General features: G+C 39.3%; 1 protein-coding gene across 1 annotated transcript in view; it reads left to right on the top strand.

Annotated features, from left to right (window-relative positions):
* Window positions 1-262: 262 nt before the first annotated feature.
* Window positions 263-12,733, top strand: part of CHSY3 (chondroitin sulfate synthase 3) — a 172,791-nt gene continuing 160,320 nt past the window's right edge. Inside the window, exons 1-2 of the mRNA XM_009895079.1 lie at window positions 263-344; window positions 1,438-1,721. Coding sequence (XP_009893381.1) covers window positions 263-344; window positions 1,438-1,721 — 366 coding nt within the window. The remainder of the gene's footprint in view (window positions 345-1,437; window positions 1,722-12,733) is intronic.

Genomic DNA, 12,733 nt, shown 5'->3' with positions numbered 1-12,733 from the left:
GCCGGGCCGGCCGGGCCCGCCCCTGAGGAGGCTGAGGCGGCCGGCCGGCCCGCGGTGAGCGGTCCCGGCGTGGGATGCCGGTTTCGCCTCCCTCGCGCTTACCGCGGCCCCGTCCCGGCGCCCTCGGCTGCGCAGCCCAAGGGTGTGAGTCCCGTTTCGTCCGTGCGCAGGCGGCGGGGAGCACTGCTGTCTGCCTCCTGCTCCGCTCGGGCCGCCGCGGCTGCGGCTTAGTCTGAGGGCTTCAACTTGGCACTCCTCGGCAATGATGTTTTCAGCACTGGCAAAAGTTCTCCGCTGGCTGACAGACACTTGGGCTGAACAAAGGCAGCGTCTTGCGGCCGCTGGTAAAGCTGCTGTTCTCCTTTGCGGCGTGTGTCTCTGAAAAGTGCTGCCCCTCTTTCCGGGCTGGTTTGATGGGCACCATTAGAAAATGATGTTCTGCAACCTGCTTCCTTCTGGTCTGCGCTTGTAGCTGCTGTTACTCGTGCAGTGTCCTGCTGTTGGGAAAGAAAGAGAAGCTGAAGTTGTAAGCGTAAGACTCGGTTGTGCGTGTGGTTGCTTACACTGTTGAAAGCACTGTTGGAAGTTGACTGGAGGTAATTGTGTACTTCCTTATTTGTCACTTGATTTTGTTAGAGTGGTTTAGTGGGCTGCTTGCTTGTCAGCTGTCATTCATCTACGAAATACACACGCACACATGTAGATATGTATATATATTCGGTTGAAGATGTAGAAGTTGTTACTGTTTTCTTTGGGCTCATTTTGGAATTGTAATGAACCTCTCTTTAATTGGTTCTGAGATTCCGAGTTAAACCAATCCAGAAACTTTTAATTTCAAGTAAAACATGGAATCACAATTTCTTAAAAGAAATAGGTGAGGGGTTTGAAGGATAAGTGTGTAGACGCCATGGCACTGGGAATACTTTGGAGGGAGCCTGAGTTTTACCTTGTTCTGACAATTACTCTGTAATCAAACATAATTATCGTGGTTAATTTAGGTTTGCTCTGATCCTCACCAAAATTAATCTTATTAAAACAATACCTGGCATTTCACCTTCCCTTCCTCCCCAGCCTGGAACTATATTGGCAATTTGTCCTACTTTAGAGAGAGTTTTGTACTAGCAAGGGAGTGCTTTCCATCAGTATCGGTTTAACAGAACCAGTTTACTGGTAAAATTAAGTTTTTATTATATTCTGGCTTTTGGCTGAATGAAAATGTCATTTTAATGTTAATTCATTAAAAAAAACCAAAGAGAAGTCTCTGAAAAGTAAACCTGTCCAAGGATATCTTAAGTTAGGTATAGAATACTGCTTTGCAAGTGATTTCCTGTGACACTCTCAGGTGCCTATTGTATTTTTAAAGAATCTCAAGATACAGGAAAAGAGATGGCTGGCAGACTAGACAGAGAAATAACAGTAATCTTTTCTCCTTTGCAGGTGAAAAATTGGAGGAGTTTCTTCGCTCATTGAACAGCAGTAAGCCTCTGTATTTGGGACAGACTGGTCTGGGTAATATTGAAGAACTTGGAAAACTTGGGCTGGAGCCTGGAGAGAATTTCTGCATGGGAGGGCCTGGAATGATCTTCAGCCGCGAGGTTCTCAGGAGGATGGTACCACATATAGGTGAATGCCTTCGAGAAATGTACACCACTCACGAGGACGTGGAGGTGGGCAGATGTGTCCGAAGGTTTGGAGGAACTCAGTGTGTTTGGTCATATGAGGTAAGTGACAGTGTAAATTGTGATGTGTTCTTTGGTTACAGAGTTTTACATCTTGCAAAGTAAGTAGCTGTATCTGCAATCTTTTTGCACCATAATTATGTTTTAATGCATGCATCAGAATGTAAAGCGCAGACTGTAAGCCGGAAAGAGGAAAACATTCATGGTATGTTGCTGCAAGCATGTTTATTTCTACTTTTGTATTTCAATTTGCATCGGTGACATTGCTGCAGCCATGTTGCAAGTATTGCTATGCTATAAGTTGCTAAAGCATTAACTTGAGGATTTCTACATATAATCTTTGATAGGGTGCTGCTGCATTTGATGTATGCTGTTCAGGTTGGATCTTTTTAAGAACTTGTTTTCTGATAAGCATGCGGCATATCTTTTTGTTCTGCATTGCAGGTTCTTAAAATATGTTGTGGTATTTAAAGAAGAATTGCTTGTATTTTCTTAATTACTCAGATGTATTTTAATGGAGTTCATCACTGGCAAAAGCAGAAATAGGGCTTGGGTTTCTTTTTTCTTGTACAGAAAATAGATTTGTTACATTGCTTATGTCTATGATATACTTTTAACTGTTTTTCTTAATGTAAAATAGTGTTAAAATGTATTAAGGACACATGCAGTTGTCGCAGAGGGAGTGATTCATTTCACGCATTAGAGAGCAGCAGTGAAATACTTATTTGTATAAAACAGCCTTTTAACAAAATTTGATAGTAAATGCGACAGTGTTTTAGTGAGATTCGATAGCAAGGCACACTTGGTTATTTACTGCATAGAGGACAGGGTCAGACAGAACTGTCAGGGAGGCCCTCCCGTTGAGTCACAAGGTTCAGAAAGCACACCCTTGCTTTCTAAACTCCTCAGAGAGGAGTCTCGGTGCAGCTGGATCCAATCTTAGTCCCAGACTTGGTCAACAGTTTATGTCTAAAAGATTATATATGCGCAATCAATCCTTTATATCACTTAGCTAAGATTTGGAAGTGTGGCATGCTATAAACCACTTACAGAGGATCTGTTGTGGTAAGGAATCTCTCAACCTCGAGGCGTAACAACCTTGAGAGACATCCTGACTCGGGGGAGATCCCGGCGTGCGGCCTGCTGCCATGCAGGAGACCTCAACCGGCCCTGGACTGTCCACTATTTATAGAGTAAGATGATTGACATGTAGTCATATTTGCATAGCAGTGAGGCATCTAGGTCCCTATTCCAGACAATGTTTAGCTATGTTGCCATTCATCCCCCAAAATCCAGGTGCAGCCCTTCACAACCCCCACTGACAGCTATGGCTGTAGCAGGAGCCAGGCAAGAAAGCTGGGGGGAGTGGAGGGAAGACCATACTGCCACACCAGTGTAACAAACCTTCCTATGCTGAAGTCATTTGAGGAGCAGATGACTACATTCTGTAGTAGCGTTTTCTAAAGTAATAAAGATGTGTTGCAGTACCCAAGAAGTTTGTTTGCAATGACATAACTAAAATTCAGGCCTATTTCTCTGGGAATACTGTGGTTAGTGGCAAGACTATCTTTGTGGATAAAAATATACTAAGCGTACAACTGCCCAAAAGGGTAAAGGGTGATAGCTAATATGATGAGTGTGATTTTAGTTATTTTGACTGGTTATTTAACATTATGTCCTGCTTCCGGCAGGGATGGGGTTAATTTCCCCAAGGAGCCGGCAGGGGGCAGGTATTCCATCCCAGGTGACCCATGCCCGGGCTATAAGAAGAGCTAGCCGGGGCGAGGAGAGCAGTCGCCACTTGGGGGTGGGCTGCGGCAGTGCGGGTCGCGTGGCGTCGGTACTGTAATCGCGTTTTCACCTTCCCTTTTCCTGTTCTGTTGAATTGCATTATTTTAACCCACGAGTTTTGCCCTTTCGATTTCGTTTTCCACGCCTGTGGAAGTTGTGTGAGCGCCTCTGTGGCTCTTTGTTGCTGGCTGAGGCCAAACCACGACACATTAATATATGCTTGCCCTTGTGGCACTCCCTTGTTAAGCAGGAAAAATGATTTAAATGGGCCACTGAGAGAAGTTATGTGCTATTAACCACAGAAAGACAGGAAAACTAATTGATTTTGTGGGTAGGCGTTTTTTTGAATGGCCTGGGGAAAGGTGGCCATTTTAAAAATGGGTTTGGTAGGCTACAGTGCATGTAAACAGGTGAATGAAAGTAAATTTTGAACGGTTGGTACTAACTAGGTAGAAATCTTAGAGGTGGAAAGCCTATCCTTTACTTCACAATAGAAAGGTGCTTTTAGAGACTATATCAGTAAATGTTGTAAATGCTGATGTAAAATAATACACCTGTTGCACTGGTAGAGCAGGGAAGGCATTTATTGTGCAGATGGATATCAATGTATGACTAGTGGTTCTTAATGAGACTTCCAAGCCCCTTGCGACGTTGGCAGCTTCATCTTACACTCTGATATGTTTGGGCTATGTCTGTACAAAGTTGTTTTCAAATCCTTTCAGGCTTGTGATGCCTGCTGGTCTGTATCAGAATCATGATTCTGCCTTGACAGTCATATCTTGGAAGGGGTTTTATTTTTGTTTTCCTGTTTTATCTGCTTGGGAAGAAATCTGAGGAATGGAAGAAAACACATAATAGATAATATTATCACTATGGTTATATTTATTTTTTTTTAATGTTCAATGTCAGGAAATTTTGGCTCTAGTGGGATAGAGCAAAAAATATGCTTGCTTTCTTCATTTTTAGAAACTGATTTATATGACTTTCCAGAAGCTCAGCCCTTCATGGTAGGATTGGGGCTTGGAAACAGAAACTTTCTGGAAAATATGTGTGTTTTTATGGGATCTGGAGCAGAGTGACAGCAGTCTTGACTGTCAGTTGCTCTTGGAGGCCATAGGCCTATATAATAAGGGATGGAAAAAGAAAAATATCTGTTGGTCATTGCAATAGCAGCTGTTCATTTCTGACCAGTATTTCTGTCTGTTAGAAGAATCTTTGACTCTCTTGCTGGTGCAGGAGATGCTCTAGAAGATGCAGATGAGTAAGACAAAGCTGCTTAGGGTGCTATCCCAGTGTTAAATCTGTGAGGAAGGGAAGGAGCAAAATAGGGTGTCCAGAGAGAGAAGTTGCATTTGTGCTTTGGCATAGTTCGTGTTGTGTAGCTGATTGTTTCAATCAGTCTGACTCTGTACCTGAACAGATTAGTGTGTTGTGGGTTGATAAATTAGTCGGTGACAAAGGTGACTTTTTTCCTAGGACACTGGAACTCTTGCTGTGTGCTTTTTCGTTTCTGCCTTAGATCAGCAACACTCTGTGCTAGAAGGGGAATTACTGCCTCAGATACGTGTGTGCAAAACTTAAGATTGGGGCCAGGACTTTCTGCATAGCTAGTTGCACTTCTGTGTGGAATTCCTTGTGTTGTATGTAAGTGTTAAACTGAGTCCTGTTGTGCTGCAAGATTTTTATGAACTTCACTGCTTTTGGGAAGGTGCATAATTTATTTAGTATGTGTTGCTGAAGACTAATATAAACTGGAAACAATTCCATTAAAATTCATAGCAGCAGAAAAGCTCTGGAAGAGTTGAGTCAGTGTTGCATCATTTTTTACTGGATTTCTTTTCTAAGAAGTGGAACGGGAAGTCTTTTTGGTGAGGGTGAAAGAAATCAAAGAGATCAAGAAAAAACTTGAAATGCTTGATCTTTGCTGGGTGGCTCAACTGGTATAGGTAAGACTGGCTGCCTGTCAGCATTTATTCTGCTGCCATTTACACTTAGTAAGGTGTACTAGCTTATATGGATAATATGCTTGCTGGCAAGGAGAGGGTTACAACCTTGATTATTTTTTTTTGGCTTTTTTTTCCCCCCGGAATTCATACGAAAAGAAGAGGTATATAAGCCTGAAATGAGCCACTCTTACTTTTGGGGCTTTCTAGAGTTTAATTCTTGTTCTGACAGATTTGAAGCCAGGGCTAAAGGCTGGGTCTTCCACATAGCAAATGAATTACAGTGTAGGTGATTAGTCTGTCTTTGCTGATGGAGGTCCTCCACTCTAAGTAAAGAACTAGTTGTCATATTGCTGAGAGAGTGGGTCTAATAACAGGGTCTTTAGGGCCCTTGTGCAGAATGGAGGAGACAGCAACCTGCCCTTGGGCTGCAATTTGACAGTTGCTCTAAGTCAACACAAATGTGGGCTTTCACTGAAGGGTGTTTGCTCCTTTTGGTTGGTGTTCTGTTCTGCAGGACTTCTGCAGCCCTTTGATAAGCCCACTTGAAACCTGAACCTGACCAAAAGTGTTTCCTTCAGCTGAATTGGTACTCACAGCAAAGCTTTGCTGAGCATCAGCATCAGAAAAAAAGAAGTGATGAAGTTCAGCCAGGAATGAAGGGCAGGAGAGTGTCAAACTGCCCTTCTTGGCATCAGCTGATGTTCAGATTTGCTGGAAGCAACAGTTGAACTGCAGCCTAAGTCTATTACGTTTCCTTGCTACATGGAGAAGTATCTGCTTAGAAGTGTTATATTTTGGATGCATAATTTTCTTTCTACAGAAAGTCCACCTTTGTTCTGATATATTTGTTAACTATATCTTAATTTTTCTTCCAGTTTTGATGAGGCTGTAATGATTAAGGTGTGATAAACCTGACAAATTTGTCTAAAGTATCTCTGAAAAAAGCCTTTTTGTTTTTTTTGTTAGGGGTTAGCAACTTCTCCTTCCCCAAATCAATAGCAGTAGGGATTAAAAAGGGTCTTTTGCTTTTGTGTTTTCAGAATCTGTATTTCAAGCAGCACTCTCTCTTCCACTAATGTTGAAGCCTTAAAATATTTTTCTTTAAGTGAATTAAGAGATTAGCTTGATTTTAGGGACTCATGCTTGTTTTATTCTTTATAAACAAACATATAGTTAAAAAACTGAGATGCTATGTTGTTCTTTGCTTTGCTATTTAGGAGGGACTTGACTATAGAGGGCCATTTGGAAAAAAGGGCTGACTGCTTTATGGCACCCCCGCTCCCCCCTTTTTTTAAATGATGTTTGTGGTTTCAGAATACTATTTTGTAATTTGTAACCTAAGTTTATAATAGATCAAATAGTGTAGTTCCACAAAAGGATGAAATAAAATGCAATGCATGAATTAAATGGCTATAACAATTCAAGCAGAAATAAACATTGTCAGGGTATAAATTCTGAAGGTTTTTCTTCAGAAAATGAAAAATTACAAATGCAGCATAAAAAGATTTAAATACCACTCATCAGTGTATTTGCAACATTTATTCTAATGTTAAGTTTGCAAGGGTTTTCTTTTTGTAGTCTTTTTTTCCCTTTCTGTGGGAGAAAATACCATAGAATCATAGACTATCTCAAGTTAGAAGGGACACATAAGATCACCAAGTCCAGCACCTGGTGTGTTCATTTTAAACTTAAAACTGCATTCATACAAAAACCTACACTTATACAAAACATCCTGTATACTTTTGATCTTTTGGCAGTGTGTACATTGATACTGAAAGAAAACATTGCACTTTGTACAATACAAGCAGTCCACATTAATGATTGTATCTGTTTTGCCATTGTCTTTTTCCTTTTACAAAATTCTATGACAACCGTAGAATAGAGTCTCATTACTATAACATTTTTTTTAATAATACAGCTCTCTAATAGCCTATTTGTTGCTGAGTCCCAGTAGTTACAGTAAATATTACAGTAAATATCCTGCGAAAATGACTATTTGGATCAAACTGTATGCTCAAAAAGGTTCCCTTTGCAGTGCACTGGTATTGTGACTGTCTCCTGAGATGCTGCTGGAACCTTTGTAAGGCATCTTCTGGCTTCCTGTAAAAATACTTTATCTTTTCCTTCTTAATGCCAGTTTTCCTTTCTGATATATTTTATTTTTTCATTTGAGGCTTTGTCTCTCTCTTTGGTGAATATGTTGGTGGATCACAACTCAGCTTTCAGTTGAACACCACACCAAACAGAAGCATTAGAGGTGCATTTGCCTTTGATGACGAGAAGATGATATTTTGCTCATTCAGGTACTGGAATGATCAGTCTTGAAGCAGTGGTACCCACGCCTACTTAAGCTTTCGGGTTTGGGCAGCTTCATTAGGTAGTTACATAAATGCAGCCATCATTTAAAAAATGAGCGAGCTATCAGTGACCCTAGAATAGAAATGCATGGAAAAGTGGATAATTAAGATTGTAGCAGGGGACTCTGAGGGTATATGGAGAGGAATGAAATGATCACAGAGGCCTTGGAACTGTTTCCATAAATGGCCAATTACTGATACAAGATGGTGTATGTGCTGGCTTAACTGTTTGTTATTAATAGCTACGTGATTACAGCAATGGTAAAGGTAGGGACCAATTTTTTTTACTTTAATGTGATTGTCACCTGGCTAGAAGAGTGCGTTATATTTCCATGCTGTTGTAGTATACTGTTTCTGTGTGTAGAGGATACCAAATAAAATGCAAATCATTAAAATGCAAATCATTAAATGCGTATCCTATTGCAGTAACCATGGTGCTAAAATTGGGTCATTACTCTTGCCCTTTGTGGCTCTGTCTGGTCCTCACCTGAGCCACCTGCCCCTGTTGTCCTGTGCAGACTCCCTGCTCTTCCTCTGGCTTTGTAAGTAAATTCCTGTGATTCATTTGCTTTTTTTACCCGGGGAATTTGGGGAGGCTGCCCTGGGGGTGCTCTATCCCTTGGATCCACATACCCTTCTTGCCCCTTTTTGATCCTGCAAGATCAGCTTGGCTGGGAGCTGAGGAAGTTCACAGTGAGAAAATAGAGTTGTCCCTGGTACTTAGACATTATTGACAGTCTTATGTGTTTCCCCATGTGGACTGCAAGAGTTGGAGATACCTTTTTTTGGGATCTTTCTTGTGAAGGATTCAGGCGGTGTTCCCACAGCTACTGGGGAGGTGTGCACCAGCACACAGCCCGTGGCTGTGGTCCACTCTATGATGATGTCTCAGCTGTGGAGCCAAGAGCTAAGGGGGCTCTTTCTCAGCTTGGTTGAGCATTAGCTTTTCATAGGCTTCTGGCTTGTTTGCAGTTTGGGTGTCCTGTCTTTCCTGCTGTACCCCAAGAAGAAATGCTGCTCATGACTTTTTGGAGTTTGACAGCCGTGTAATTCTGATTCCTGGTGCTGAGTTACCAAAGTGCTGGAGGACTCATAGTGCATTTTCTTCTAAGTTGGCAGCAACTATTTACATGCCGGACAATTTGGTGTAGCTAACAGCTTCCTAGTCTGTTTTGAATGTTTCTATGTTCTAAAAGCAAATATTTCAAGTTTGCCTCTGTAAGAATAAGCTTGTTTGAATTACCAAAGACAATTACAATTGACAATTACCACAGACAAAGAAAAGAAAAACATAAGAAGTTCTTACATGATTAAAAATTTGTCTTTAGTTCTGCATATGGGTATCTGTCAACCTGTTCAGAAATTTAAACCTAAACATGTTCAACTTCTTTCTCATGTTTGCTCTCATTTTATTGGAAGTGTTTTCTCAAAACTGTTCTGCAATTGATGTATTGGAGGTGGTTATTTCCGTAGAAGTCTAGTGCAGAAGGCTGCTGAAGTGTGTTTAAAAATGGTGTTCGACATGAGACGATGCAATTGTGGCACAGCTATTTTAAGACTCATCTCATTCAAACCTATCACATCATCACTCTTAACAGTGCCTGTCACATTGTACAAAGAATAAGCTTGATTTTTAAGAGTCTTACAGATGAAGAACTTCTCTGCTTTAGGGTCAACAGTGGATTCAGTGCTTTAAGTGGATCCATGAAAGAAAGAATAATGAAAGCCTGATTATTTTTTTTTTTTTTAGTTTTTAACCAGAAATAGTTTTCTGTACTTTACCTTAAAATCAAGTAAATCCAACCACATGGGAAACATTACTTTCTATACATATTCCAAGAATTATCTTTTTTTCAAAAGTATTTCCTAGCTGTTCTGAAATAAATTTCCCTTTCCCATGTACAGATTTGATTATGATTATTGGTCATACTTTGACAAAGTGTTTTGTTAAACTGTCCTGCTTCAGCCTTTTCAAAGATTAAGTGTTTGTTGCAGATTACCAGTTAAATCAAATAGTATATAGTTGCTCAAAGTATGTATACTCTTCTCAAAGACACTGATAGTCCACAGGTTGTTTGCTCCTGCTTGGTCCCAACTCCCGGAGTTGATGGGTTTTGTCACTTTTTTGGGCTGTTCTTAGTATCTCTTCTTGTCCCAACTTAAAAAATCTCCCAGAGGTAACTTTTTCCTGACTTTCACTTTCCAACTTCATGTCTTTTCATGAGATCAAAAGATGTGCTTCTACAGAAATAGCAAATGCTGACAAAGAATCTGGAAGTTGTAGACAAGGAGAGTTACAGAAATTATTTTAAATAAGTGCTAATTAAATGTATTTATATTTACCTTGGTGTTTCATTAGGTATCAAAAATAGGGTATGTTTCTTTTTTTGGAAGAATAATCTTTCAAGCTACTCTTCCAGTTCTGTATGTTTCTTGGAGTTTTCTGCAAGTAGACAAATAAGTATAAAGTGTAGCAGGATCATTGTAGGTCTTCAAGCTTTATTTATTCTGTGATTCTCATTATCAAACTGGTTTCCACCTATTCTTATGTGAGAAGGTATGTATTAAGTCATTGTCTGTATACGCTGCTGTAACATACACACTCAAATACACTTTCATTTAGTTATTTTATTTCATTATATAACATTACATATTCAAAGAATACAGACATTAATTTAAAATGGAGCAAGAACTGCTACGCTTTGAGAAATTTATTCCATCTGACCAGTGCTGGCTAATATTTAAGCTCAAGATTAGTGCACAGGTTGGTTACTCTTTAGAATGTATTTGGAACTGGGCAGCAAGGGAATATGTCGTTCTATCCCAGCTGCAATATTTTTAGTGTCCTGGGTATCATGTTAAGAAAAGATTTTTTGGCCTGCTTTTAAGAATTCTTTTAAAACATACATATACTTTAGGAAACAAATAACATCTTAAACTAGAGGTATCATTTTAGGAAATTCTGGAGGAGGATAAGCAGCCTGGTAACTGACACGGGTTTCTTGAATGCTGTCTTATATACAGAAAACTTTAGTCTTGAAACAAATGTAGGAAAAGGAAGGTTACCTTTTCATTTATTTTTTTCTTTAGTTCTTTTGAAACACGTTTTCCACATTGGTTGAAGTTTTAGCTTTAGTAAGCTGACTTTTGTGAACATTTAAAAATGAAAAAAAAAAATATCTAAAATAACTGTTCTGGAATGTGCTGCTGTAACCAGGCAATTAGAATACTGGAGGTTAAAACCTGAGGTACTGACTAGAGAGATTGTTTGTTTGTTTGTTTGTTTGCTTTTACATTTTATTTTATTTTAGTTTTAGTTTGTGATAAAATATTTGATTTAGAAATTTGGAAGTAATCCTTTTAATAATTTTCAAGTAGGACTGTCATTTGGTGCCTTGTTTTTTTGTGCACGTGATACTTTGAGGGATTTTGTATTTGCAGGATTGCTTTAAAGTGCATTTGAATCCCTAAACTCCTAAACTCTTTTGCTTTTTGTTTCTTTCTTATTATTTATTTTACAACCATTCAAGGACAAATTAACATCTGAAGGGCGGTAATTTGATCACCAGGGATGATGCTTCTTTTGACTCTGCATTTGCTGTTATCAGAGGTGTTTGTTCATGGCGCACTTTCTGAGCATGGCATGTGTGAAACAGCTCCTCATGGCGTGGAAGCAGATGCACTAAAGAAATGGATTATTTCTTTGGTTGTGTACATGGCTGCAATGCAGTGGAAGCATATGTGGCCTTAACATGAGGCATACACTATAAATAGGTGTGTGAGGAAATGTGCATTTGTACATACATGTGCATATATATAAAGCTTGTGCCTAGTTGATAACAAAGCTTCCAGAGGCATAGGTGAAGGTCCTTTGGAGCTTTTAAGATGTGCTTCTAGGTATTTATTTCAGTCTCTCTACTGTAAAACTTAAGAACCTAGCTTTCAGCTTGTTTTTAATTTCTCTTCTTAGTTACATCTGTGTCCTTCTGTTCTGTATATACATGTATTTTGGCTTCCAGCTTCAATTTAATGTAGCTTTTTGGCTTTCCATTTTCCTTGAAAGCTTTTTCTTTTCAGCTATAGACTGTAGCACACCTATTACCATAATAACTTTTCATCACCCAAAGGGAATCTTTTATGGACCAGCTGTTATCTTGCCAGAATTGCACAGCTTCCTATTGTGATAAAACACAGTGACTTTTTCTATCACCTTTTTACCAATTTGGGTAAAATTTTCTGAACTGCTGGAGTCTCAGTTCCAGAAGTCAGGGACTTGAACTAGAACAGAGGTAACTGATGACGAAGCTTTTGGGAAAGTGTTTAACTTGGCAAATGAAGCAGCTTTATTATGTGCTATTGATATTTTTAATTATTGGTTAAAAATAATTTCTTAGGTATAAATCTATCCTGCTAGAACAAACGAAAGAAAGTGGTAGTATTTTGGATTCTTCTTTTCTTCTGCTATAAATTTTTGTGATTGAAGATATTTTTCTTCATGTAGTAGGGGGAAATAATTGCGCCTAACTAGAGGTAGTTGACTGTAATAGAAAACATTGTTAAACAGTAAAAATTACTTTTTCTTAATATATGGCTGTAGTAATTTTGGGAAATATAGTATTAGTGTATCCAAGAGGCTCATCTAAGTGTATATATTTCTTTTGTGGCATTTGATGCTTGAGGTTTGCTTAGAGTTGTAGAGTGTGTCTGTTACATCTTTGCAAAAATAGATGATTGTTTGTACCTTCAAGAAAAAAATATGTACCAGAACTATGCATTGGGCATTCCTCCATCCTGGCCGTGGTAAATTGGTGTTCACTTCCCTCTTCCAAATCTATTAGCCTGAGTTTTTACTGTACTAAATTCAAGAATAAACCTATCTTCAGACTCTCTTCTGAAATTCCTCTCTATGCTGTGTTGCTGGCATGTATGCTTGAAGGTGACAACATTGTTATGGGAGAGA

This window comes from Charadrius vociferus, unplaced genomic scaffold (genome assembly GCF_000708025.1).
Source record: "Charadrius vociferus isolate BGI_N301 unplaced genomic scaffold, ASM70802v2 scaffold271, whole genome shotgun sequence".
NCBI classification, from domain to species: domain Eukaryota; kingdom Metazoa; phylum Chordata; class Aves; order Charadriiformes; family Charadriidae; genus Charadrius; species Charadrius vociferus.
The sequence above is the reverse complement of the archived record's forward strand: the minus strand, read 5'-3'. Positions and strand labels throughout refer to the sequence as shown.